The sequence below is a fragment of the Triturus cristatus genome, chromosome 9 (genome assembly GCF_964204655.1).
Source record: "Triturus cristatus chromosome 9, aTriCri1.1, whole genome shotgun sequence".
Taxonomy (NCBI): Eukaryota; Metazoa; Chordata; class Amphibia; order Caudata; family Salamandridae; genus Triturus; species Triturus cristatus.
The window spans coordinates 172,785,112-172,811,068 of NC_140592.1; the positions used below are offsets into that span (position 1 = coordinate 172,785,112).

Sequence of the window (25,957 nt, forward strand, 5' to 3'; positions counted from 1 at the left end):
ATCACACTGCATGCTTACAGGTAACGCGGGGATACTTCCATTACTGTGAGGGTGTCTGCCTATGGGAGCCGAGATCGGTCATTTTTGTAAGCTCTACGCCGTTGTGCGATTTCAGCACCAGATGCCAATTGCTTAGCCAGTTTAGACCGGGAACAGGCTGCATTGTTCGCTGCAAAAGAGATTCTGATGTGCAAAGCCTGCAAATGAGCCCTCTTCCACCTCCCTCTTGCGGCGCGCGCTCGCTCGCGCCTTTGTGCCTCTGTTTGCAGTCTCTCGTTAAAGGGGCCGGGCAGCCACCACACAGGCTGGCAGCGGTGGGAACGCCGCACACGGGTCCCTGGGAGGGCGAGGGCAGGGGGCAGCGGGCGCATGTTTTGCCAGAACTGCGAAAACAAACCAAGACAATGCTAGTGTTCGAGTGAATAAGCATAGTATAAACGGAGGAACTCCTGCTGACTTCTCAAAGTAAATCCGTACGTAGAGGGAGCAAAACATGTTTTTTTTTCTATTCATTTGCAGCAAGCAGTACGGTTGGTCTTAAATTATGTAACCGTCCCTGAATAATGCAGGAGAAAGGGATGCTTCAGTGTTTCGGGTTGTTTATAAAATACACTTAGGACCAATTACTAAGATTTTGAGATGTAAATATGCTTTTGCAGCTATTAAAATTCTATATTCTGTAAATTTAATAGATTTTTATTTGCACAATTACTTAAAATCATTGCAATTATTACAAAAAAATAAAAAGAAGTTTGTATTATCTTTTTTATAATAATTGCAATGATTTTCAGTAATTGTGCAATAAAACAATCGATTTCTCTTTAATTTCTTATTAGGGCTACTGGAATTATAGAACAGGCTTCGACCAAATGACGCAGCATGGTAAAAAAAAATTATCTAACAAGAAAATGCGAATTATGCGACAGAATGCGGGCCGTTTTGAAGCAGAATTTCACGATTTTGTCAATTTTATAAATTTTTTTCACTGCATGGACAAAGGTTTCACCTCAATAGTATCTGTTTAGAACCCAAATTCCGCAATCAGCAACTGACGTCAACTGCCTTCGCGTGACAAAAGTTCTGCTGCTTCGCTACAGCACACGTGGTCATATTTTAATAACTTCTGATCCGTTTTTGCGAGAAACAACTTTTTTTGGGTTAAAGTATGTAGATGATGGATTATGTGGCAAGTGTGGCAAAGCTTTACCTATGCAGACGATTCCACAGTCGCAGAATCGCATAATTCCAGGTGGCCCTGTGTAAAATCAATATCCCTCCGCAGGGCAGAATACTTGCTTTGCTGAAAGAAACGCTGGTTTTGTGACATAAGTCAATTTTTGATAGGGAAGTAGGCCATTTCTTAATTTTTTAATACTTCCAGACCCCATGTGTGACTATATCAGAGCAGAGACAATTACGAAGGAAAACCGCTAGATGTTCTTCCCTGCCCAACACGCCCCAACCTGGGCTTTAAGGGCAGTCCAAATGATTTGACTGTAGATGAGGAGTCTTAGGAGGGAGAAAGGGGAGACGGGTACAAGAAAGGGAAGAAAGGGTACAGGATGCTGTCATTTAAAGATGTAAAAACTAAGGATTGTCTTACTTGGGGGAGGGGGGGGGGGGGGAGGTGTTGAAGCTATGCACTGCCTTGGTCAACAAATTGTAAAGCAATGAAAGCTAAGCGAGGCATTCAGAAAGCGGTTTCCCTGAGACGAAGCTTTGGTTGGAAGTTGTTCAAGGTTGTCAGACCGGGTACAAAGTGGAATTAACCGCTCAATGATTTTTGGTTACACATGGCAATGATAATGCTCAGATAGGGTTTTTGTGTGTGAAGGATTGTTGCACCTCATAGATTCCTGTGGATCCACATTCCACCTGCAAGCGCGGTGTACGATTTCCGAACTTTACCACTTCATGTCAGCGTTTGAGGTGCTCCCAGGTGAAGCCTTATATATTCTGTTCGGGAGCCTATAGTTGGTCTGTTAAGGGAGAAGAGACCTTTGGGAGGGAGGCCAATTGCTATTTATTGACTTATTAATAGCCGTAGCTTTTCAGCAGATATCAAAGAACTGGAAAGATTCCTCTAAATTGTCTTATTTAGCTTAGTGGTATGCGGTATGTTACAACCATCGCCTTGATACTGCATTTGTCCATCCCATCTCTTGCTACAAAACGACTACACCTCTGGGGCCCTTTCACACAATATCTAGACGACACTGGGAAGAGAACTTCTTTACCCGATCTCTCACAACAAGAAGTCTCCAAGCCTCCTTGACTTTCTAATGCTCATTTTACAGTTATGCTTAATTTGTCATTTCCTATAATGTCTTTTAAGATCATGTATTATTCACAAGTATTGGTATCTACATTTCATGTGAACCCTGTGACTATACTCCTATCCTCTTCTATAATTCCTTTTATTATTTTCATGAGTATAGTACATCATTACTACTTTTTATTGTACCTTCTTCCATTTGTGCATTAACAAATAATTGCTTATAAGTTTTTTGTTTTTTTGTATGACCATATTAATATTTCTAAATAAACCTCTTCTTGAACTAAAAAGGGAGAAGAGGCCTTGCTAGTCAGTGAAAGTGTTCATGCCCCTAATGATATGTATAGGGTAGATAGTTTGTCGAGGTCTACAACAGTGTGGCCCTCCATTCTTGGTGTGATATAAAACAAGCGTCTGGAGTTTAATTTCTGATTAGGGGGCAGTTATGATGCTTAATTTGTAGTTGTTATAAACATATGTTTACCTCTGAACCCATAAATCACAGTACTATTTGATCATCAGTCCTTTTTATTGACTGAGAAAACCAATATCATTTTGCTTTTTTCACAATTTTCTATATACAGGGTAAACTCTACAACAATAGGCTCCTTTGTTTTTTACAATATTCACACATATATCCTGTACATAATATTTACATTTTTTACACAAACATATACAAAAAACAAATAATATGACGTTATGTAACTAGGTTCTCCACCATTAGTTTTTTCAAATCTATATGAAAAAGTCCAATATTTTTCACCTTTGGGACCTTAAACTAATTGTTCCTCAAAATAGTTGGATTTTGCTGGTCCTATGCAGAGTCAGAAACAATGTTTTCAATGTTCAGGCATGGGGTAACCTTATATTTATTAGGTTCCTGTTATTTAGGGGAGGGAAAAAAAGGAAGTTATTTCCGCTATCCCTGTTTTTTCAGGATCTCTGCTAGACTGGTTTTTATATATAGCCTACGCGTTTCGACCTTTGTATATGGACCTACAAAGTCGTGGAAAGGTCTTCTTCAGGGCTTGCTTTACTGTAGTGTGGACATCTATTCTTGCTGGTCTCCTGCAAAAATAACGGTGGACCTTGTTTAAAATGTGCAATCATAGATGTTATGGTAGATCTGGTGAATCAAGATCAGAGTTACGTACCTATACTCTTGTTTTGCCTATGTGGCTCAAACCGATAGTGTTCTCTTGACCTGTAATATCATAGGTATATCTGTATTAGTGCTTCGTTTAGCAAAAGGCTAGTATAGTTTATGCTCTGTTGCTTTGTTGCTAATAGGCACCTACCAGGCTGTGTTCCAATTCGGTGGGAGATACCTGTTCGTTTCTTTGCTGGTATCTCTTATGTTGTTTTTAGTGGATTCCAAAGCCGTTTGAAGATTTGGACCAGAGACAGCTACGAACAGGAAGTATTACGCCAACTATCCGATGAAAAGTATTACCGGAAAACAAACGAAGACTGGAACCAAATAATAAAGACCAAAATCATGTCCATTGTAAATAATGGAATTGAAGAAGGTTGGCTTTCCAAAAAGGAATCACAATTCCTGATTAATGAAAACCCCAGGACCCCGATCATGTATGTCCTCCCCAAAATACACAAGGACCCACAAAAACCACCAGGAAGACCAATAATCTCGGGTGTCAATTCCATCTTAGAGCGTCCAGCAAAATACGTGGATACGTTTCTCAAACCCCTCATATGGGAGACCCCAAGCTACATCAAAGATACCATGCAAGCCATCAATATGCTGGAAGATCAACCGTTTGATGAAGAAAATGAGCTTTTAGTTACATTGGACATTGTGAGTCTCTACTCCAATATTCCACAACAAGACTGTTTGGAAGCCCTAGAAGTTTTTCTAGAAAAAAGACCAAGACCACACATTGTACCTACTCTGGCAATATTAAAACTTGCAGAAATTTGTCTAAAACACAATTTTTTCAAATTCAATGATATTCAATACCTTCAAACCATGGGCACTGCTATGGGTTGTCCATTTGCGCCGGAAATGGCCATAATGTTCATGGCATTATTTGAAGAAAAGTGGATATATAACAACAATCCCCATGATGGACACACCAAAATGTGGCGTCGTTATATAGACGATGTGTTCATGCTCTGGAGAGGCAATGCAGATCAATTGCATTCTTTCTTGACATGGCTAAACGACAGAAACCAAAACATCCAATTCACCATGAATGCAAATAAAACAGAGATGAATTTTCTAGACATACTGGTGAAACACGAAGAAGGCCGTCTGTATACCACATTATTCACGAAGAAAACTGATAGGAATACTTTTCTAGAATTTTCAAGCTTCCATCAACGTAATCTACGTGAAAATTTACCATTCAGTCAATTCTTAAGGATAAGACGCAACTGTTCAAAAAAGGAAGATTATTTCAAAAATGCGACAGAACTCCTAGAAAAACTAAAAACCCGTAGCTATCCTAAAAAACTCCTGAAAAAGGCGATGAAAAGAGCCTGGTACACTCCACGTGAGTCTCTCCTCACCCCAAAAGATAAGAAGGACGACACACCATTGGTTTGTGTTACCACTTTCTCAGGACGCACCAACGAAATACAAAAAATCATCCGAAACAACTGGACCACAGTGAAAGACCTGCACTCATTTAAACAAATACCAATCTTTGCTTTGAAAAAAAACACAAGCATCAAAGAAAAACTAGTACGTGCTAACACAACCTTGCCAAAACCTGAAACCACTCTACGAACTCTGTGGTCCATGCCACCAATAAAAGGCCACAGAAAATGCGGGAACTGTACCTCATGTGAAAGCACCATTGAGGGTACCAAATTCATATATGGGATGAAATATGTAAATCATGAAAACTTCACAAACTGTAACACCCACAATGTAGTATACTGCGTGGTGTGTCCGTGCTCTTTAGCATACGTCGGAAAAACATCACAAGCCGTAAAAAACAGGATCTCTCAACACAGGTCACGAATTAGATGCAGGACACCCAACGCACCCATGGTGTCACACTGTATCGAAAAAAACCATGGACCAGATGAAATAAAATGGACAGTATTACGCCACATAAAAGGAAGTAACATGGAATCACGCCTGTCTAGGACAGAAGCCAGAATGATAATGTTACTGAGTACAATGGACAATGGCCTTAACGAGATGACAGAAATCGGAAATATAATATAAAATAATCATCTTAAATTTACGTTTCTCCTCCACCCAACACTCTGATCAAACACCTACTCAATACAGAGCACTCAAAATAAGAGGGCATGAGTTGAAAAATCCGTTAAGAGGCAAACTGAACATTACAAGATCATAAGCCAGTAATATATTAGCCCAGACGCCTCAAGAACCAAATGGGAGACGAAAACCTGATGATGCTGTGGCCAGAGATCAATACCAGCAACAATCCAGTGCTCTCCGAAAATCAGAAAACTTTATTGTTCTCCCTAAGTTAAGTCACAATAACAACGTCGTTGCCAGCTCAATAAACTGAAAGAAGTAATTGACATAAGAAAGGTCGATATAGCGTATAAGTGAAAATGCCCTTCGATCTAACAGTATAATCGGCTAAACAACGAAGCCAGCACAAACAACGCTTTATTGTTTCGTCAAATCAAAAAAACACTTCGCCATGGTGACACTGACGCCAAACCCCCGCTGTAGAGTGACGTGAGTCCAATCACCTCCTAAGTAACAAACAACGCAATGACGCAGCGACGTCACGCACCAGGTAAAATCACGTTGAAGAATCAACCCAGGAAGCGCTGACAGCTCCACAGTAGCGAGAACGCGAGGATTACGAAGAGCAAGAAACGGAACTTCAAGCCTTCTCCCTTTGAAAAATCGTAAGTTTTTTTCGGATAACGGAAGCTAATGTCTAAATTAACCTCACGGCGGTGTCTTAAATGGTGAAAAGGGGAACTGATCCCCCAGCCCACACCGCGTAATACTAACGCTAGGTGCATTATCTAGGACAGAATCAGGAGAGAGTGAATACGCTGCACAGATACAATACAAACCAAAAAATCCCCCCTTTCTTTGAACACGGGTGGTGGAGCATGTAAATAAAGGAACTGATTATTGTCAGAACAACATCTGAATTATGACAACCCCCCCCCCTCCCCTTTTTTTAGAAAACTTCAAACGGCTTTGGAATCCACTAAAAACAACATAAGAGATACCAGCAAAGAAACGAACAGGTATCTCCCACCGAATTGGAACACAGCCTGGTAGGTGCCTATTAGCAACAAAGCAACAGAGCATAAACTATACTAGCCTTTTGCTAAACGAAGCACTAATACAGATATACCTATGATATTACAGGTCAAGAGAACACTATCGGTTTGAGCCACATAGGCAAAACAAGAGTATAGGTACGTAACTCTGATCTTGATTCACCAGATCTACCATAACATCTATGATTGCACATTTTAAACAAGGTCCACCGTTATTTTTGCAGGAGACCAGCAAGAATAGATGTCCACACTACAGTAAAGCAAGCCCTGAAGAAGACCTTTCCACGACTTTGTAGGTCCATATACAAAGGTCGAAACGCGTAGGCTATATATAAAAACCAGTCTAGCAGAGATCCTGAAAAAACAGGGATAGCGGAAATAACTTCCTTTTTTTCCCTCCCCTAAATAACAGGAACCTAATAAATATAAGGTTACCCCATGCCTGAACATTGAAAACATTGTTTCTGACTCTGCATAGGACCAGCAAAATCCAACTATTTTGAGGAACAATTAGTTTAAGGTCCCAAAGGTGAAAAATATTGGACTTTTTCATATAGATTTGAAAAAACTAATGGTGGAGAACCTAGTTACATAACGTCATATTATTTGTTTTTTGTATATGTTTGTGTAAAAAATGTAAATATTATGTACAGGATATATGTGTGAATATTGTAAAAAACAAAGGAGCCTATTGTTGTAGAGTTTACCCTGTATATAGAAAATTGTGAAAAAAGCAAAATGATATTGGTTTTCTCAGTCAATAAAAAGGACTGATGATCAAATAGTACTGTGATTTATGGGTTCAGAGGTAAACATATGTTTATAATAGTTAATTGATTCTGGCCTCTGTTACCCTTATCGAATCAATCCCCTATTTTCATATTCTAATTTGTAGTTGTGACAAAGATGTTGGAATGTATAAGTCATAGCTGCATTCCATGTGTTATCTGAAAAAGGGATTCCCAAAAAGTCATGAACGAGCTGATGATTTGGTGCTGTGCAACCAACTGTGTATGGTCAGTGGGTGACATGCAACAGTCAATCAGTTTGGGCAAAGGCTGGAATAGGATGGTATAGTATGGAAAGAACACCTGAGCTGAAATAGAAGAAAAGGAGTAAATATGAGGGAAGAAATGGGTACCTAGGACACCATAGTCACTAAAGTGAGACTGTAGCAATCTGATGAGCTGAAGCGACTCCTCTTTACAGAATAATACATCTTGATGCAGAAACAGGCCACTTATGCTCCTAGAATCCATCTACTGCTCCAACCACACAATTACGTCTTTGCCTTTTACCCAGTGTAGCCCGCCACTGCCTTTCATCTAGTTTTACACTATAAAAATAGCACCTACATACTGATGTGCATCTGCGGATATATTCTTGTCAATTGCATTCATATAGCATTTAATAACCCAGACGAGGCGTTGAAGCGCTTTGCTGCGAGTAGCATACTACTCCAGAACTCCAGGCTAGAGGTAAATAGTTAATAAGGCTAGTAATATGATTTCTTTTCCTATGTGGATTAGTTGTGTTAAGATTGTCCACGTGCTCTTTTGTGTTTTGACTAGGGCTACATTAATTGAAATGTATTAATAAAGAGAAGTTGCAAGATGTTATTGGGAGTGGTGGCCATGTGTGTGTTAGTGGGTTGAGTTGGATAGAAAAGAATCCGAGAAATGCAGTTCAATTTAGATTTCTTTATGGAGAACCACAGAACGTACACATAACATCAAAGTTGTGAATACGGGAGTGTGGGGACCACTGACATAAGAAAGATGATGCCACAAAACACCAATGCATTATTTAGAAAACCTCTACTTTCGAGTATTCTAGCATTAAAGTTTCTCTGATCAGTCACCTCCTCTTTCTTTACACGTGTAGTGGCGGCACTTGAATATCAGATGTGGCGGGTTGACACTGTCGAAGTTGCTAAAGCCTTTAATTGCTGTATTTCTTCCCACGTGATAGTGATTAGCACTGAAAAGATGTGTTGTACAGTCACTCATTGCTATTCCCCATCCAAATTCAAGGCAAAGTATGTGGAAGTATTTTAACATTTCTCCTGGCAAAGGAGATAATGTGGAAATGCAGATCTAATTAATTTTTCTTGGAGTAGTGCCACAAATAACAAAACAGGTACTTCTCACGTTTCTCATGATTTCATTTTAGCATTGCAGAATATTTAGAAAATAAGCTAATTGAAACATTTAGGCTTTGTCCTATTCGTCGTGCCAGTTATTGTTGCTCATGGCAAGCATCATGATGACGCACGCATTAACGGCCATCTTGGAGTGGGTTATGTTTAATAGAAAATCCAAAGCAAGATTGCTAGTCAAACAGTCGCATGTCTTGATGCATGCGTCTGCATGCAACTGGCGAAAAACTTTGGCAAAGCCTTGCCTCTTGCAACTTGAAATTATTTTCAGTATTAATGCTAGTTTATTTTTTAATGTTTCTACACACTATTTGCCTGGAAATTCAGACTGCGATAACACATCTGTGGCTTATTTTTAAAATTTCCAAAAACTGCAGAAAAGTTGAAAATGACCTAAAATCTGTTGGAGACCAACATCTACATTATTCACAGTAACATCTATGGCACATGTAGATTGTCTCCCAGTTCTATTTAGTTACTGTGCTTTGAAACACAAGCCTTACACCTTTTTTTCACTAGTTATTTAAAAGGCTTAAGGTTGTTGAGTTATTGATAATTTCAGATGAAACCTAAAAGATGGATGGCTTTTTAACATAGCATGAATTAATAGTTAGCGTTCTGGTTACATCAGTCTAGCTGAAATCTTGTTAAAGTAACTTTAGTCCCATATGTACTTGGGGACTATAAGGGTTTTATTTCACAGCTTTTAGTGGGGAAAATGTATTAGGACATTTATTGCATTATATTGATACTGCATGTCCGAGATGATTTTTACCACCGACACAAACTGGTGCACAGTGGTTATCATTCCCGATAGCTAAAACAAGCAAAGTGTAGTTTTCGTGTAGGCATCAGCCGATTTGGTTGACTCATAAATTTAAGAGTGTTATTGCACATCTTTCATATGAACATTGCATGTTCCTCTTGAGGTTAAATGTCTGAGCCATGTTCATAGCGGTCATTTCCAGAGCAACACTTGCTGAGCTCGTACAACAGTTTACCCACTGTGCAGCTATTGAGTACGAATTTAAAGGTACTGAGGAGGAAATTGCGAAATTCATGACTTCCATGCGATCAAGTTTCTTCTTATTCCAACTTGTGTCCTGGAACAATGCTACCGATTGTGTGGTAGCCGATAAGAGGACAACTAGATGTTCGTGATATGAACCATCTTGCTGCTTCACCATAGTAGCGCAACTACAACCAACTCTGAAGAGTTTGTTGAATGTTGGTGTTATCAGAATAGAAAACCGCTGCTTAAGTGAAATGTTCATCCTTTACAAGGTCTTCCTCTCATTTCTGCTAATCGCAAGCAATAAACAGCCGAGCCAATATGTCTGGCACTGTCTGACAGCCTTTTTGACTTTGTTAATTTTTATGTTTAGTCATTGTTTTTGTAAAACATTGTTGCTGGTGGAGCTGCTGATCCCTCAACAATATAAAAAGGAAGCATTTGTTAAAAAATTTGTTTTTTGGCCATAAAAAGATAAAGGACACTTTGCTTTAGTGGTCCCTGGCTCTGAAGGAAACTTTGTGAAAGAAGAATCCATTCACTCACAGTGAAGTTAGCCATTGGCTGAAGTGGGCTGAACCATTGTCCCACGCTGTATGCTGTTGTGGACGGAAGAAAACTGCTAATGAGAGAGCTGCAGACTAGTGGATAAAGAAAGCTGGCTGAAAGCCTCAAGAAGCATCTATTTGCATTTACACACCTAAATAGGCGAGTGCATGCCATTTGAATAATTTTTTAATTGTATTTACACACATTTCTTACAGTAAAGATAACACTGCTGATTGGGGCTTATATTCCCCGAGATGTTGGATGGACCGCTCCAGCTGATAGGCTGGACTCCACTTACGACACCATACTTGACACTTGTAACAGAGAATCTGATTCTCACAGGCGGTGAGAGTTCTAGATTCTCAAAGGCAGAGAACTTATCGATGCTGCTGAAGTTGTTCTAAATGTAAAATAGTAGCCCCCACATTCTATGGTAAATGCCCTTTAAATCTGGAAACCCAGCACTGCGGAAATGGTGATTTTTGCATTAGGCCTTAGTATAAAGAGAATAATCTTAATGGAGAAGATCTGTGGGAGAAAACACAGGCTACTGTAGAAGCTGTAACAATTCATGCTGAGCAAGCAAATAAAATAAATTGCAATAAACCTTTTTTTATGCTGGTGAGGTGTTGGATGCTTAATGAACTGCCGCATCACGTACAGAAAAAATCATTTTGAAACAATAGAGTGAAGTAGTAGTAATGGAAGTCAGCACATGGGTGCAGATTAGTGACCGTCTCTTAAAGATTGACCTGCAGATGTCAGCACTAAGTGTTAACTCACTGAACAATCTTGTTGGCCTATCAAACATCTGTATATTCATCCCTACCTCGGAGCTAGTGCCAATGAAGAGGATAGGAGCCTGACGAGTAGGAGGCAATGGAAACACAACCGAGTGTAACAAGCATTGGCATAGCCAATAGGCCTCGCTTTTTGGACCTTATAAGTGTTTAACCATGCAGCAGTTGCATAACTAAATACTTATAAGGTCCCAAAAGCGAGACCTATTCGCTATGCCACTGCTTTTTTTGTTTTTGTTTAGAACTTGTTAGTCCGTCCAAGGACTATAGATTGGTGGGCTCCCGACGAAGTGGTATGGTTGTTTAAAAAAAAAAAAAAAATAACACATAGGTGGACATGACTAGATAGCCAGCCTTGCTTCACTGGAGAAGAACGTTGAGATGCTAATTTAAAAATTGAATATACATGTGTTAGCATATAACCAGGTCATGGTACTGCCTGCAGTGCTGGCAAAGGACTGCGTAGCTGGGTTTTACAGCTCGGAGCTTGTCAGGCAGAGACAAGAGTTTTCTCGCTTGGACAGAACATCACTTACGAGCAACACAAAACGTACCCAAGTGTGAGAAAGCAGACTGCGAAGGGTGCGAGTGGGAAGCTGCAGTGCAAAAGCATGCCGAAAAAAAAAAAAACAGCGACTAGGACTGAAACTAGGTACTGGATGCGTGGCCGGGAGTCAAGTCTGAACCGCTTCCTTATTGGATGTCCGGCCCTGCACGAGATTTCTGTGATTGGGTAGAATAATCTTACGACTGCGCCACTCGTGTGGATTTTTATTGGTTAGCTCATCTCCTGCAATGTCAAGTAAACTTCCCATAAAAAATAAGACTGAGGCGCAAAAGTGAAACCAGGCTGGCTGGCGAGTGGTGTGCGATGTGCGCGTACCATGACGAGAGAGGAAAGCCATATGGCGCCTCTGCTCGTCATTGTGCGCGTAACCGCACGCCCGTCGCCAGTACACGTGCCAGTGGGCTGAAGCGCTTCCCCAAAAGTGGATTGCATGGCGGCACGATGCACATGATTGTGCACGTGCTCGCCATGCAATCCACTTTTGGGAGCCCCTTACTAGAGTCTCGCATAGCGATTGCTACGCAATAGCTAGGCGAGACCTAAAAAGGACTGGGGGAAAAAGAAAATTGATGAAAGATGGTAAGGGATGGAGAAACGCCTCCCTGTGGAATGACTCCTGGTGGACTTCCAAAATAGGACCCTCACCCACCCGACAGACCATGCCTCCAACCTCAGCATCATCTTGGACAGAAAGAGGCTCTAGGCGGCAACTGGAAGTCCAGTCTGGGCAAACCCAAGGATGGGCTTAGCTCTTCTGCGTCTGGGTACCCTGTTGGCACCATCACTTCCCGTGGATTCGGACTCTGGAGCACGTGTGCAATTGTGCTTAGAAGGGGTCGGGTGGCGGTGGTCACAGACTCACTCTTGGTCTTTGTTTCTGCTGAAGAGGGGCAAACAGGACAGCCGGGCCAATCTTGGTATGGGTCTCACGGTCCCTGAAGTCCCTCGACGTGCAGGTCAGTTTTCCTTGGCATTGGTGTCTGGTTTGGGCACAACAAGCTTTGGCTGCTGCAAAGGGCCAGTAACCCCAGTGATTGGTAATGTGTATATCTGGGCGGTCCTAGCATCCCCAAACTTAGAGGTAGAAAGTATGTGACCTGTAGGAGTACTGCTACCCCTTCTTGGGCAGCTGTTGCGTAGGTAGTTCCCGTAGGTGGCAAGTCAGTGTACCTGGTCTTGCTTCTTTGGTGCCTGTGGCTACAGGGGGGTGGACCCTCTATTCCAAGGGAGTTTATTTGGCAGTTGGCAAAGCAATGGCATCCCTACAGGTTAAATGGGGTCTACACAGCGGCAGAACAAATCAGTTGCCCTACGAGGGTCTGTTGCAACAGGCAGGCTGGGCACCAAGTAATTTGTTCTCCATGGGTCAGCAATCTTCTTTGTTCACTCCTTTTGGTCCATGGAAATCTGATGATCTGGTATCGGGGGGGTCCCCTAAATACTCCATTTAGGGGCGTTAAGAGGAGTGAGGGGTAAAACCCCATGAGCTATTTAACTCTGGGGTCACTACAGCCCCTAGATGACCACTTCCTTTGCAGAGTGGGCATCGCCCTGTCCCAGAATTCCTAATTCCACCTCCCACAGAATGACAGAGCCCTAAATTTGATGGTCACTTCAGACTTGGTCAGCCTAGAAGTGTGCCCAGCATGGCAGTTTAACACGCCTCCTGCATAGCGAATTTTCCCACCTGTCCTGGCGCCAGATGGCTCGGGGCAGGTGGGCTGGCATCCTCTCTTGTGAGGGAAGCTGGATTTGCATACCGATGTCGGTGGTCTATTTGAAGCTCCCTGCCTTGGAATGATAATTCACAGGTCACCCTGTGGGACACCCTCTGCACACGCAGGCTTTTGCTCCTGACCTCCTGAGGCAAAGGCCCTCACCCCTTGGGGTCAGAAACTAGTCTGTGAGGGCAGGATGGCTAAGAACAGCCCGTCTGCACACTAGTAGTAGGGAGGTTTGCTGGAGGCACCTCTAAGGTATCCTCTATGTGTATGTATTAATTAATCCATCACCGGAATCAGTGATGGTTTATTAATACCAAACGCCATATGTTTCAGTGATGCCATTATGTAGCTGGGAAACTTGTTTTGACCAGTGCCCAGTACATACCTTAAGATGGCTTCCCGGCTCACTTGCAATAGTTAGTAAAATAACTAGACATCACAGGGGCACATCTGCTAATGCATATATTTCCTCGCATAAAATATAATGCACCCTGCCTTAGGGCTCAAAAGCCTGATGTAGGGGTGACTTGCATATATTGGAGTGCAATTTCTACTCCTGGCCTGCACCATGTCACGCAGCCTGAAATGGCAGTCTGTGTGGAATTTGTATGTGGGTCCCTTAGGGTGACATAAGAAATGCTGCAGCCCTTAGGGACCCTCTTTATTACCCTTGAATCCTTGGTACCTGGAGTACCATTTATTAGGGATTTGCAGGGGTGCCAAAGTCCTTTGTCTTGTTGGACAATTAGACAACGCCTTGTTTAAGGGAAGGAGCACTGGCTCTGAGGTCTGGTTAGCAGGCCTCCGTGCACAGACACAGACGAAAATCAGCATTCTGTAGCTAAATAGGGGGGCAAAAGTATGTGTGTGGGGGGAGGGGTGTTAACTTCAGTAAAAGCTCAGCTCCCTACACTTCATTTAGCCGCATTTCTGGTTATGTCACACACTTGACTTCCCAGGTGGGCTTCGCAAGGCACCCATTTTCTGCATATGATCGGAGCATGCAGAAGGGTTGTGGTTGTGTCAAAGGAGATATCATGTTTGATAAACTTTACAGGTTGATGATCTTTGAGAGACCTGGCTACATGTATTCCAGGGGCTAAAACAAACCTACCTATCTTCACTAGAACAAGAAATTATAATCTGTGAGTGAAGATTCAGACGGCATTTTTGGCAGCGATGGTAATTGCGGGAGGTACTATCCCGTGTTTGTGTATGCAGTGCTGCAACCTCCTTCAGACTTGGATGCATATCCGCAGACCGTGGCTGATATGCATGCAACCCTCTGTGACAGAGTATCTAGACAAGAAGCTAGACTGCAATAATGTCCCATTTGACACCTACCTTGGATCAGGGGCAGTCCCGGAAACCTAGGAGGAGCACAGGAGTGCGCTTCAATTAGGATGTTAATTAGGAGTCACAAGGAGTAGAAGGTGCTACCACCAACCTAGCCTTTGTTAGCCCTAGCACCACCCTTGCTACTTCTGGTCTGGATTATAAGTGCCTGCCTACTTTTTTCCATTTCTTGCTGTTTACCCAGCCGCTCTGTGCCAAACTGGAATCTGTCGCAGAGCTAAAAGTGGGTCAAAGAGCAAACCCTGGGAGATGCAATCAAAGTTGCCCCGACATCACTTCCGCTCCCCATGGTGTTTGGGTGACTGTATTGCCTTTTTATTCAGCTGCTGGTGTAGTCGCTCTGTCTGAAATGGACTGACTCTTTCCCGCTGCTGTGATAGAATTCACTGAAATAAAGAAGCCGAGTATTTTCTGCGAGTCGTGACCAGTGAAAGATTATTGAATTCTCCTCACCTCAATCAATGGCTTTCAGCTGAACACCTTAGAGTATAGTCCCTGGCACATCCAGCAGAAAGCTGTCTGTGTTCTGTCGATGCTCTTGCCTTTAAGTCTTTAGGAATGTAGAAGAGTCTTGGCATGGCGGATCCTGGGAGTTAGTCTACAGGGAAGGGCATAGGCACTGAAAAGATGTAACAAATTTAAGTACGGAATAGAGAAAAATAGTGGTGAGAACCGCGCGCATATACATGCATAGTTCTTTCACGAATTCATGTTGGCTAAATTCAACATTTGGTCCTAACAGCATCACCTCATAGCAGAATGGCAGCTTTCAAAATGATTCATCCAGTTCCTTGATCAGTGACTTGTGATGTTGGGTATGAAGGGTTATATGCAGATCATTCAAAGATTCTGCCATTTGGTGTAGACCATGGGTGTTGGAAACAGTAGGAATGATTTGGAAAAGCTGACTGTAAATGGTTCTTAAATAATTGCATGTGTACATGTCTATGAAGGCCAAATTGGAAAGGCAATGATAACTTATCAGACCAACTGATCCGGTTTAAAATGGCTGGCCAAATTGGTCAAACTGCTTATAGGACAGGGTTAGACTATGATCAGTGTCGCAAATTGTGGATCAAGTGTGACTTTATTGTATGGTTTTTCAGAATCCCCATTTCCTTTTGTCCATGGTTTACTTTTTGCTGTGGAGCTAAGGTTTTTGCTATGTAATTCTCCATTGTGTCTACACCGGAGTTGGCATGAATAGTTATACACATTAGTTTACACAGATCTGGCTGTATTTTCATTGGAAAACTGGCAGGGGAAAACAGACAGAATTTGTGTGTTGGGGGGGAGGGGCGTTGGACTACGAAAACTACAAGGGACTCAAATGCAGATCCCTTTTGCGATCACAAACCCTTCAATTAGAAAATTCACAGGGTTTGAGACCATGTGAAGACCTTTTATGACTCTGAAATTTTGTTCAAGCTCCAAGATCCTTTCTGAATGGTAACTAGGAGGGGGCAAAAAGGGTCACCCTCGTATTTCTGAAACTGAAAGAAATGTATCAATGGTTAAAGAACACAGTTGTGGTTGCAAGCCAATTAGGAGCTACCAACCCCTGAGTTTGGGCCCCATTTGATTTGCAAACGGGAAGGAGTACCCCACCTTCTTTTGAGAATCGTGTTGGCAGTCACATGGGGAGTAGACTGTAGTGAGGGCTTCCCTCCTGAAGTTCTCCTAAAGAGAAGTTTTTTAAAATTTGTTTTTAAATTAAAACAGCACTGGCTCCTTCATGGAACATTGGCTGCTTATTTTGAATAAAAAATGTTTGTTTGTGGAATCCAGTCATAGCGTTAGCTATCAGCTGTCCATGAAGCCGTCATCACTATGATTACAGCCAATCACAGTGGGTCGCAAATTACGACTTGCCTAATGAATATTAATAAGGCAACTGATCCTGAGACGCACTGCGATTCGCTATTTTATGAATTGACCAATTCATACATGGTGTGCTTCTCCCAAAAACGATTCCATTTGCAAAAAATTGGTGCGTACTTTGCAACCGAAATAGTACATCAGGCCCTAGAATTATAGTTCTGCAAATCGTAACAAAGGAAGTTATGTGCATGTTTATCCCTATTCCAACATGCAAAACTCTGAAGAAGGTGATAATTTTACTCCATGGAAATACTAAAGTGGAGGAGAAGTTCCAGATGTGAGCTCCACAGCACGTGGACTACCCCCAGAAGTAGCAGGACATTGCAAGTCTATTCAGACTGGTTTAGGAAAGCCTGGAGAAGCTGCAGAAGAAATTATATTCCTTAATATTGCTTTAATTTAAATGAATGCTCCATGATTTTATAATCTTTGTTGTCGAATCGTTAAACTATGAGCCGCATCACCTGGTAGACTCCACACATTTTAAATTTATGCAGCAGCTAACTTGTATCCGCAATGAGGAATAAGTATCATTGCATGTTTTCATCAACTGAATAAGTCAGAGAATGATTTCCTTAGAAGAACAAGATGAATGGTTCTGATGAATTGGATTGAATTTGAAATGTCAGCAGTTTTCCAATAAAGTTAATTTCATTTTTAGGTCTCGCCTGACCCAGCGCATGCGCTGGTCTGGGGAGACTTATTGAGAGGGCTCCAAAAAGTGCTACCAGGCCAGCCTAGTGCTACAGTTCATGTGCGCGGGCGCGCGCCCCACGCTTTACCGCGATTACTTTCACTTTCGCGCCCGCTTTGATGTGTGATCGTGATCGCGATCACTTTCACTTTTGCGGCCGCACGGCCGCTTTACATAGCCAATAGGTCTCGCTTTTGGGGCCTTATAAGTATTTAGTTATGCAACTGTTGCATGGCTAAACACTTATAAGGTCCCAAAGGCGAGACCTATTGGCTATGCCAATGCTTGTTTAACCTTGCTCTTCGGTTTCTAAATCTTCTTTTTGGCCCAATTGTACACATAAATAAGCGTGTCTGTGGGATTTCAACCTTAAGCTCAGTACACCGTTCTAATAGTTTGCGTATTTGTGATGTTACAACACTTTTTAAAACATGGATCAGAATTTAAATCTCAAGTATGTTCTTGTATGTTCTTTAATCTTTAAATTTCGAATTGGGATTAACCCCCTGTATTCCTGTAATGAGGTGGCCAAGGGTTTACATGAATTCAATGGCCTTGCAATTGTGGGCTTGGAATGAAATATACGAATGTGCTTATTTTATTGGATTGTTGTTTTTTAAGTGGGAGAGTCGTAGAGTTTTCAAATCTGTTTTACTGAAATATGACGTTGTGGAGCGGGAGAGGGCTCTCAAGTTTGTTTTTTAATCAAAGATGAAGTTTTTTTGATTTGACTTGCTCACTTGGGTTCTTTTTATTTGCAATTACAGAAAGTTTGATAAAAGTTAAGGTTGCATAGTTCTAATATGAGTCAGACATTTTTATTATAAATTTAGTTATGAAGCTTGTATTGTTTGGTATAAGAAAAGGGGAATTGAAAATAAGACCATTTTAATTGAATAATTACATACATCTTTTTAATTGACTATGGTCTAAATAAAGAATTTAATGAACTGAACATTGTATATTCAGTAACATGGCTACCTTTTTCTTTAGAAACGCAACCTTGTATGTTCTCACTAATGATTTTACCACTTTGCATTGGTAATAAATGGGATGCAAACATCAATTTTTCCAGATATAGTACATTCTATGTCATTAATTAAAAATTGAATTTTAGTACCAGTAATATGCCTTATAGTTACAACCCAGTAAATAGTAAATGAACCCGGAATAGTTTGATGCTCTACTTGATGACATCCATTAATTTCACAATTCACAGTTAATGAAAAACACACATTCCATTTTATAACAGCATGTTTGTTGAATTGTAGTCAAGATTACTCGTAAAATCTAGACCACGGCTCTCGCGAGGTTGGCGAGGCATTTATTTAATAATGAGGATGTGCTGTTCCGCTGTCTGTTCATGCCTGGCCTGAACTCTTTTACATGTGGTGAGTAAGCCAAGCAGGATCTTTTCGCCCAGAGGCGTGTGAAAGGGAGCGTGTGCAGACTGATGCCATTGACATCGCCTCTGTTAGTATTCTTTGGTTAGCGATCCATGAAGGCCTTCCGGTTTATTGTTCCTGTTGGTACTCCGGAGTGCCAACGTTCCTGTCCGAGCCATTAGAGAAGATTGATTTATGATCCTTCTGCTTGCAATTAGATGATATCCGATCTCTAAAAATCCTTTATGGTTATGGGTGAGGCATGTTCATGCAGTCTCAGTCATTTAACTCATTACATTAATTAGCTTCCAAACCATTAAACTGGTGTCCCATGGTTATAACTGTGAAAACATGCCCTAACTCAAGCACTTGGACAATCCTCCCCTGACTGCACCAATGTAAGTGTTACCAGTAATAGCATTCTGGGTTGTTTTTGTTTTCTAATATAGTTTCGTTGGACTACAGTGAAACTTCATTGGTTACAACTCCATCTGCCTCTTAAAGGGGTGTGGCTTTTGTCGCAGCAGTGAGCCTCCAGTAAGCCAATTGGGAAGACCTGCGGCCACAAATTTTCATACCATAGTTTGTAGCACTGATTTCCAGTTTGCCCACAGCCCATCATTTCAGTGTCACTGTGGATATTGCTTTAATTCAGAATATCCATCCATATGGGTGATTGCTAGAGTGAATTACCCTCATCGCTCTACCTGCCCTTTCAGTCTTCATAATGACCAGTCTTTTTTTTTTCCTGGGTTGCCTTCTTTCTCTGTTTACGCTCTTGGATGTTATCACTGGGTTTGCTCATCAGTTTATGGGTTTTTAATCAGTGGCTCTTGTATATTTTCTGGATAAAGGTGGGCACTACATAGGCAATAGTTCATAAAACAGAATGAAAGGTAGAGATATTGATTTTAATGTAACCCTGTCATTTCACAAATAATTGTTTTCTCTGCAGTTCCAGATTATCAAGAACAAGATATTTGCCTGTGGAGGAAAGAAACTGGATTTGGATTTCGGATTCTTGGTGGAAATGAGCCAGGAGAACCTGTGAGTGTTCTACGCAGTTGACACATTTATTTCCATCTGTTATTTTGCTAATTCAGAACATAACCAATGTTTCTTATGAAATGTGAATTTACAAAGCAATTGCATTTCTTCATTACGAACGGTTTCTTCAAACAAAGCCAGCCATTCCAGTGCTTTATGAAAGCAACACAAATGGATGATTGATCCTTCCACGTTGATATCCCAATGGATTTATAAGGGTTTATTCACAAAGGATTACTGGCAAGCCTAAATGCTTTCATGGGTGCGGAGATTTCAGTACCCATCTTGGCTCCTGCTTGAATCTAGTGAGAGTAGAACTAGAAAAGAGACTACAATGGAGGTTTCTTTTAAACTGTTTTATTAATTTTTGTTTCACTCTTTTTTTTGTTTTTGTTGAAGGATTTTTCCCAGGCTAGTTCTTCATCTTTACAATCTTCTGTAATTTGCCATCCTTCAATTAAGAAAAGCGTTCTAACCAGAATTATTTTTCTCCATGAACTTTGTCGGAAAGGTGTTATTTATTTTGGTTAATACCGAAAGTCACAAGTCTGTGGTCATTGAGCTGTTGAACTCCAATTCTTTATTTTAAATTTTTTTTTTTTGCCAAAATGGTTTTTAACCTCAGATCATTTCTTTGTCACCTCTCGGTATGCACAAAATATTGCTCTATAGACAGAACAAATAGTATTTTGGAAGTAACCACTGTTAAGAATAATCTAGAAATACTAGGAAAACGTTTTATTATTAATCCATGTGCCTCATTGGCAGTGATTCAGTTTATCACCAGTAAAAAAATAAGACGCCTATTTAGATATATATTTATATGTAAATATATATCAAAGATTACGGCGTTGAGTCTGCCTCCTTGGGTCATTGACTTCTTCAGCTCAGGGCCAATCACCTAGTGCCTAGAGACATGTTTAAGTCACATCTTGGATCAGTCCACAGGAGCATTTTCAGATATGTCTTTCCATTGCATCAGGGACTACTTTACATGTGAAATGTAGGACACATTCAGTACAAAATGCTCCTTTCTTTTGTTGGTGAACCGCTTTCTTTCTACAATTCTGGCGGCTTTATTTTAATCTACATCCTGTGTCTCTTCTCCCCATTCACTAGGATGCGCGTCACATCTTTAGCACCCCTGACCGCTCTTCTGCTTTTTCGCTGGACCACGGTTTCTTTTCTGTGCCCAATGGGGTCACCTTAATCTTTGCTTAGCGACTCCTCCCCTGCTGCCAAGAAGCTGCAGACCATATTAGTGCGCCACTGGGCACTTTCCCCTGCTGTTGTATATTGCTCACACCATGAGAGCAATCTGTCCCTGTTCCCTTGCTGTTGGAACTCAGCTCACACTGTGGGTGAAACTGTTGGCTCTTCTTCGTCGCCGCCTCTGCTGCTGCTAAGTGCACCCAGCAGTTTCCTCCAGCTGCACAAAGACATTAGCAAAACCATTGGGTTTACCTTATAAATTACAGTGGAGTGTTGTCAATTTTCTGTAGTGTCTGTTGCTACATAACAGCCATTTTAAATGTAATTTGTTGAATACTAAAATTCTGATGGGGTGCCTGCCTCCAAAACCACTTATAATCATTTCCATGCACTAGATGTCTTAGCAATCTGGACAACCAATCTGTGAAAGATAACCGAATTCAATTATTTTTGCCTGCATGTGGACATTTGGAGATGTTCTACATTTTTCTGTGAACCATTTTTAGGAAAATACCTTGATTTGTCATTTAATTTAGGTTTGTTCTGTTATTTCATTTTCCCTATGAAGCTTTTGCCATTCGTGATTAGGCTAATTTCACTGCTCGCAGCATTCACAGTTGCCGCCTCCATATCATCTAAAGCAAACCTCTTCTCATCCAACAGATTTACATTGGTCATATTGTGCCAGTTGGTTCTGCTGATGCTGATGGCCGTCTAAGATCGGGCGATGAACTGATCTGTGTGGATGGAACCGCAGTAGTTGGGAAATCTCACCAGCTTGTTGTTCAGCTCATGCAACAAGCAGCCAAACAAGGACACGTAAATCTAACCATAAGGCGCAAAGTTGTATATCCAGGTATGTAAGTATACTATATACTGTGCTAGTGGCCAAAACGCGGTTAGAAATCTGTTTTCCCACATTTAATTTATTTTAGAGTTTTATATAGAACTAGCCTATACCTCAAGGCACCAGAGTGCTTTACATGCTATTGAAAGAAATTTACTCAAGCTTCATGTGAGGTTTCGTATTGGTCGCAACTGTCGACCAAAGAATATAGATTAGTACAGCATTAAGGTAGTCTGCCAGTCAAAGAAGAAAAAAATAAAATAGCATTAAGGTAAAGACTAAACTCTTGGGGGAGAACTAGTGATTTTCTGCTTTTTAGTTATCTGGTCATTAGGCAGAAGATTGCAGATTCTAGACTTTCCCGTTTGCCTCCACTATGTTTTAAGATACTCGTGTGAATGGTTTGATATATGTGCTCATTGATACGGGTAAGGCATATCACCTGTCAAAATTGGAATTTGGTGATATTTTGAATATTTCACTGCTCATTCACCACTCTTACTTCAACCATTTGCATTGGTGGTCAAGACGAGGCAAATAGGGCGGCCAGCAGACAGGGGGAGCAAGTTTACACAACTGGGGAGCTGGTATTTCTTGTGGGTGTCTTGTGAAGTATTCATATTTGTGGATTAACAGTTATCCTCAAAGCTTTAGAAATGCAGGACATTTTTGTCATTCACTCACTTTTTATTTTTACTTTCCTGCACAAACAGTTTATAATACATTGCTTATGTAGGCATTATAGTAGTAAGCTATTGTCTGCAGTACCGAAAATATTTTGCACACTTTAGTCAAAATGGAAAAAGTGAAAACTGTGTAAGGCAAATCTTTCTTCTTAATCTTTGGCAAAAATCCTGATGACACCATCTATCCTTACTTATCTTGTACCTACAATTTGCACAATTTGGAATGTCATCTGATAATACGGAGGGATTCTGTTTTGTTTTACATTATATTGCAAACTATTGAAGGGATTCTTGAAGTCCCACATTAATGAAATAGGGTTTATTTTGTTCTGTGGCGTAGCACGAAACGTGCCCCCCCTACCCCCCCCCCCCCCTTCGCTTGCCTCAAGACTCCTTGTCTCACAGATGTCCATAGGCTTTGCACTGCCCCATCACCCCAGTGCCACAGGGCCTGCAGGGTCTGCATTATTCCCACTGGTCCACTTTGGGTTTGTAACTCATGTGAGTGTGAAGGGCACACTCACGCTTGCAGCACATCAGTTTTGCTGCTATCGATGCCACAGTCATTTGTAGTCAATTCAGACTCGAGGGAGAACGAGCATTTACGATCCTCTCCCTGTGTGATTGAAGTAAATGGAAAAGATAAAATGGTTGGTTTATGCAGCCACTCATGCTTAAATAAGATGCTTTATTTGAGTCCAAAGTCACTGACGTGGAGCCCTTGTGTTCCAAGCCCTTTTACCAATCTAATGTTATCCTCGTCTGTTAACGACAGCAGTTAACTTTGATGGAGCTATATAAATTACCTTACGATTATCCGGTGATATAGGACTCCCGGGTGACCAGAAGCGCTCTACAGACCTAAAGATGGATTGAAATCTACTGATTGACTTAAATCCAAATAGTGCCTCAGAATTACATTGTGCACTTCTGGCATTGGTGACATGTCTTGGTTAAACACGGCAGGTATAGATCAATTTGTATTGGCTTTGTTGGGCTTTACGTTCGTTTTAGTTTTGAACTATCCACCTACAAGTGCAAAGGCCATCGTCACCATAGAAGAGTCAAGTGTATCCTTTCAGTATAGAGGTCAAAGTAATTCTTTTCAGTACTAGATGCACACACGCAATGGCGTGACGCAAAATGATGGGGCCTTCCTGCACAATGTGATGAGGGCCCATGAGCCTCCATATATCACAGGTATCTATTGGCCTTGAGCGGAATGGGGCCCCTTGACAGGTTTGAGGCCCCCTTACAGCAAGGCACCTGTTAAGGCCCTGGATACACACTGTAATTCATGCATAACTGTGAATTATAGCTCCTAGTTCACTCATATAATATTCCAGTGTGTTGTGCGTCTTGTAAAGATTGGCAGTAGTGGCGTAAAGCCCACACGTCAATCCCTGTCCTCTGGTTGATGTTCATTATTAAAAGGTGGTGTTACATGCATGTAAATACTCCACCTGTGAATTAACACCATTCAGTCCCGTGCAGTACATCATCCTCATTAAGAAAGAGTTCTGACTCTGTTTTGGAATAAGAAATATAATGCAAACGTGGCTTAACTTTTTCATTGTTGATATTGCATCGTTTAATATATCTAGTAAATATTTTTAAAGTGATATACAAATATTTCCATTTACCCTGTAAGATTTGGGTGATTTGTTGGTCAAGTTCATGTTGGACTTTCTGGCCATAAATCAGATTACGTTTAAAAACTGCGGAAAGGAGCTGATAACGTTCTAACCTCTAAGGTATCCTATTGTTTTTTGGGACTATCTTGGCAGGTTAGGGGACCCCAAGTGGAGCAAATGTTAGTAAATACTGGCTCTACCCCTGGAACCCACACTTTAAACAGCAACCCACACTCCTCTTACTCCGGTTACCTCCTTGGGTCAACAGCGGTGCCTTTTGTTAGCCCTCTAAGTTTGTCCCAAATTTCTCCCCAGGCAATATCTACGTGGGTGGTCAAACACATGGGCCTTCTAGTGCAGTGCAACACAGTACCAGTAATGTGGACTTCACTCAGTGATGAAACCCTCTCCCCAGTGTCCAAGTCCACAGTTCGCTGACATTCATGGAAGTATTTTGGGATCACAATTGTTAGTGCAATTTTACTTCAATGTTCACCATCTTGGAAAATGCCACTTTTAGTGAAACATGACAAATTTATAATGAATCAATCCTGTATATATACAAATATTTAATGATAAATTTAATTATGTAAATTGATTTGAAAAAACCTACAAATATTATGAATGCTTTTACTGCTGCGAATTCAAGAATTAAAATAAAAAACTTAAAACTTAAAATTTAGGAGAACATAAAACTTCAAATCTCCACATAATTCATGCGATTAGAGTTGAACCCGATTCCATTCACCCTGGACTGTTATAAAACCTGGCTTCCTCATGTTATCTTAAGGGTTAATAAGCAAACCATTCTACAAATTAAATAATTACCAGCTGATGTATTTTTATTGTACTGCTACCTGATTAAACACCAGTATTTTCATACTGTCCAATAATGACGTAATTGTGCTGTCTAGTGACCATATTCCATGAATAAATATTGTTCTTGCAGTTCCAAGCAAAGGCGAGAATGAAGTCCCAGCATCGCCAGCATCTTCTCATCACAGTAGTAATCAACCAGCTTCTTTGACTGAGGAAAAGCGCACACCCCAGGGGAGTCAAAACTCCTTGAACACAGTGAGTTCGGGCAGCGGCAGCACCAGTGGAATTGGCAGCGGAGGAGGTGGCGGCAGCGGCTTGGTCAGTACGGTGGTGCAGCCGTATGATGTCGAAATCCATAGAGGTGAAAGCGAAGGGTTTGGATTCGTCATTGTGTCTTCAGTTAGCAGGCCAGAAGCTGGAACAACATTTGGTAAGTACACTATTAAATATCACTAATACATTTAATTGCAAGCAGAGTGAGGTCTATTAAAATGTTTAGCTTTTGCTCTGGCCATGTTTTATTAACAATAACTGGTTTCCATAAATGTGGATAATTTTAAACAATCGACCTCTTAATCGGAAAGTGGATTTCTCTTGAGTTTTGTTCTCTCTGAGCAAACGATGAACAGCTGCATTTTCAGGTTTGTGATTTGTTGCACTGGCTTGTAATAATTGGGTTGTTTTCAGCACTAGTCTGCAGTCAGACATTCTCTTCCCCTCAGCGGATTTGCTATCCGCAATTAAAAGAATGCCCCATAGATGAATGTGTTAAAATGATTTGCTGTCAGCAATCGAGGAAATGCCTAAAGGATGAGGAAAACTGTTCCATAATTAAATAGGCCGTACTAATGTTAGATATTAATTGTAAATATTTGCTGGTTCCACCTCTTTAAAATATAACCTAACATATTAGTTATGAATCCTAACGTTTGCCAATTTCTTTACATTTGATAGGTCAACATTTGTAAACTTTTCACTTGGGGTTCGGTGGAAAAACCTTTTCTAAAAAAAAAAAACCTTAAGAAGGGCGCCCCTTTATATTCTTCTGTAACCTAGTTA

At 41.0% G+C, this 25,957-nt stretch overlaps 1 protein-coding gene across 14 annotated transcripts in view; it reads left to right on the forward strand.

Moving 5' to 3' along the window:
• Positions 1-25,957, forward strand: part of MAGI1 (membrane associated guanylate kinase, WW and PDZ domain containing 1) — a 1,064,730-nt gene that overhangs the window by 951,898 nt on the left and 86,875 nt on the right. For all 14 annotated transcript variants that reach the window (XM_085624690.1, XM_085624691.1, XM_085624696.1 and 11 more), the window contains 3 exons: positions 19,609-19,700; positions 21,576-21,768; positions 25,029-25,328. In XM_085624690.1, coding sequence (XP_085480816.1) covers positions 19,609-19,700; positions 21,576-21,768; positions 25,029-25,328 — 585 coding nt within the window. The remainder of the gene's footprint in view (positions 1-19,608; positions 19,701-21,575; positions 21,769-25,028; positions 25,329-25,957) is intronic.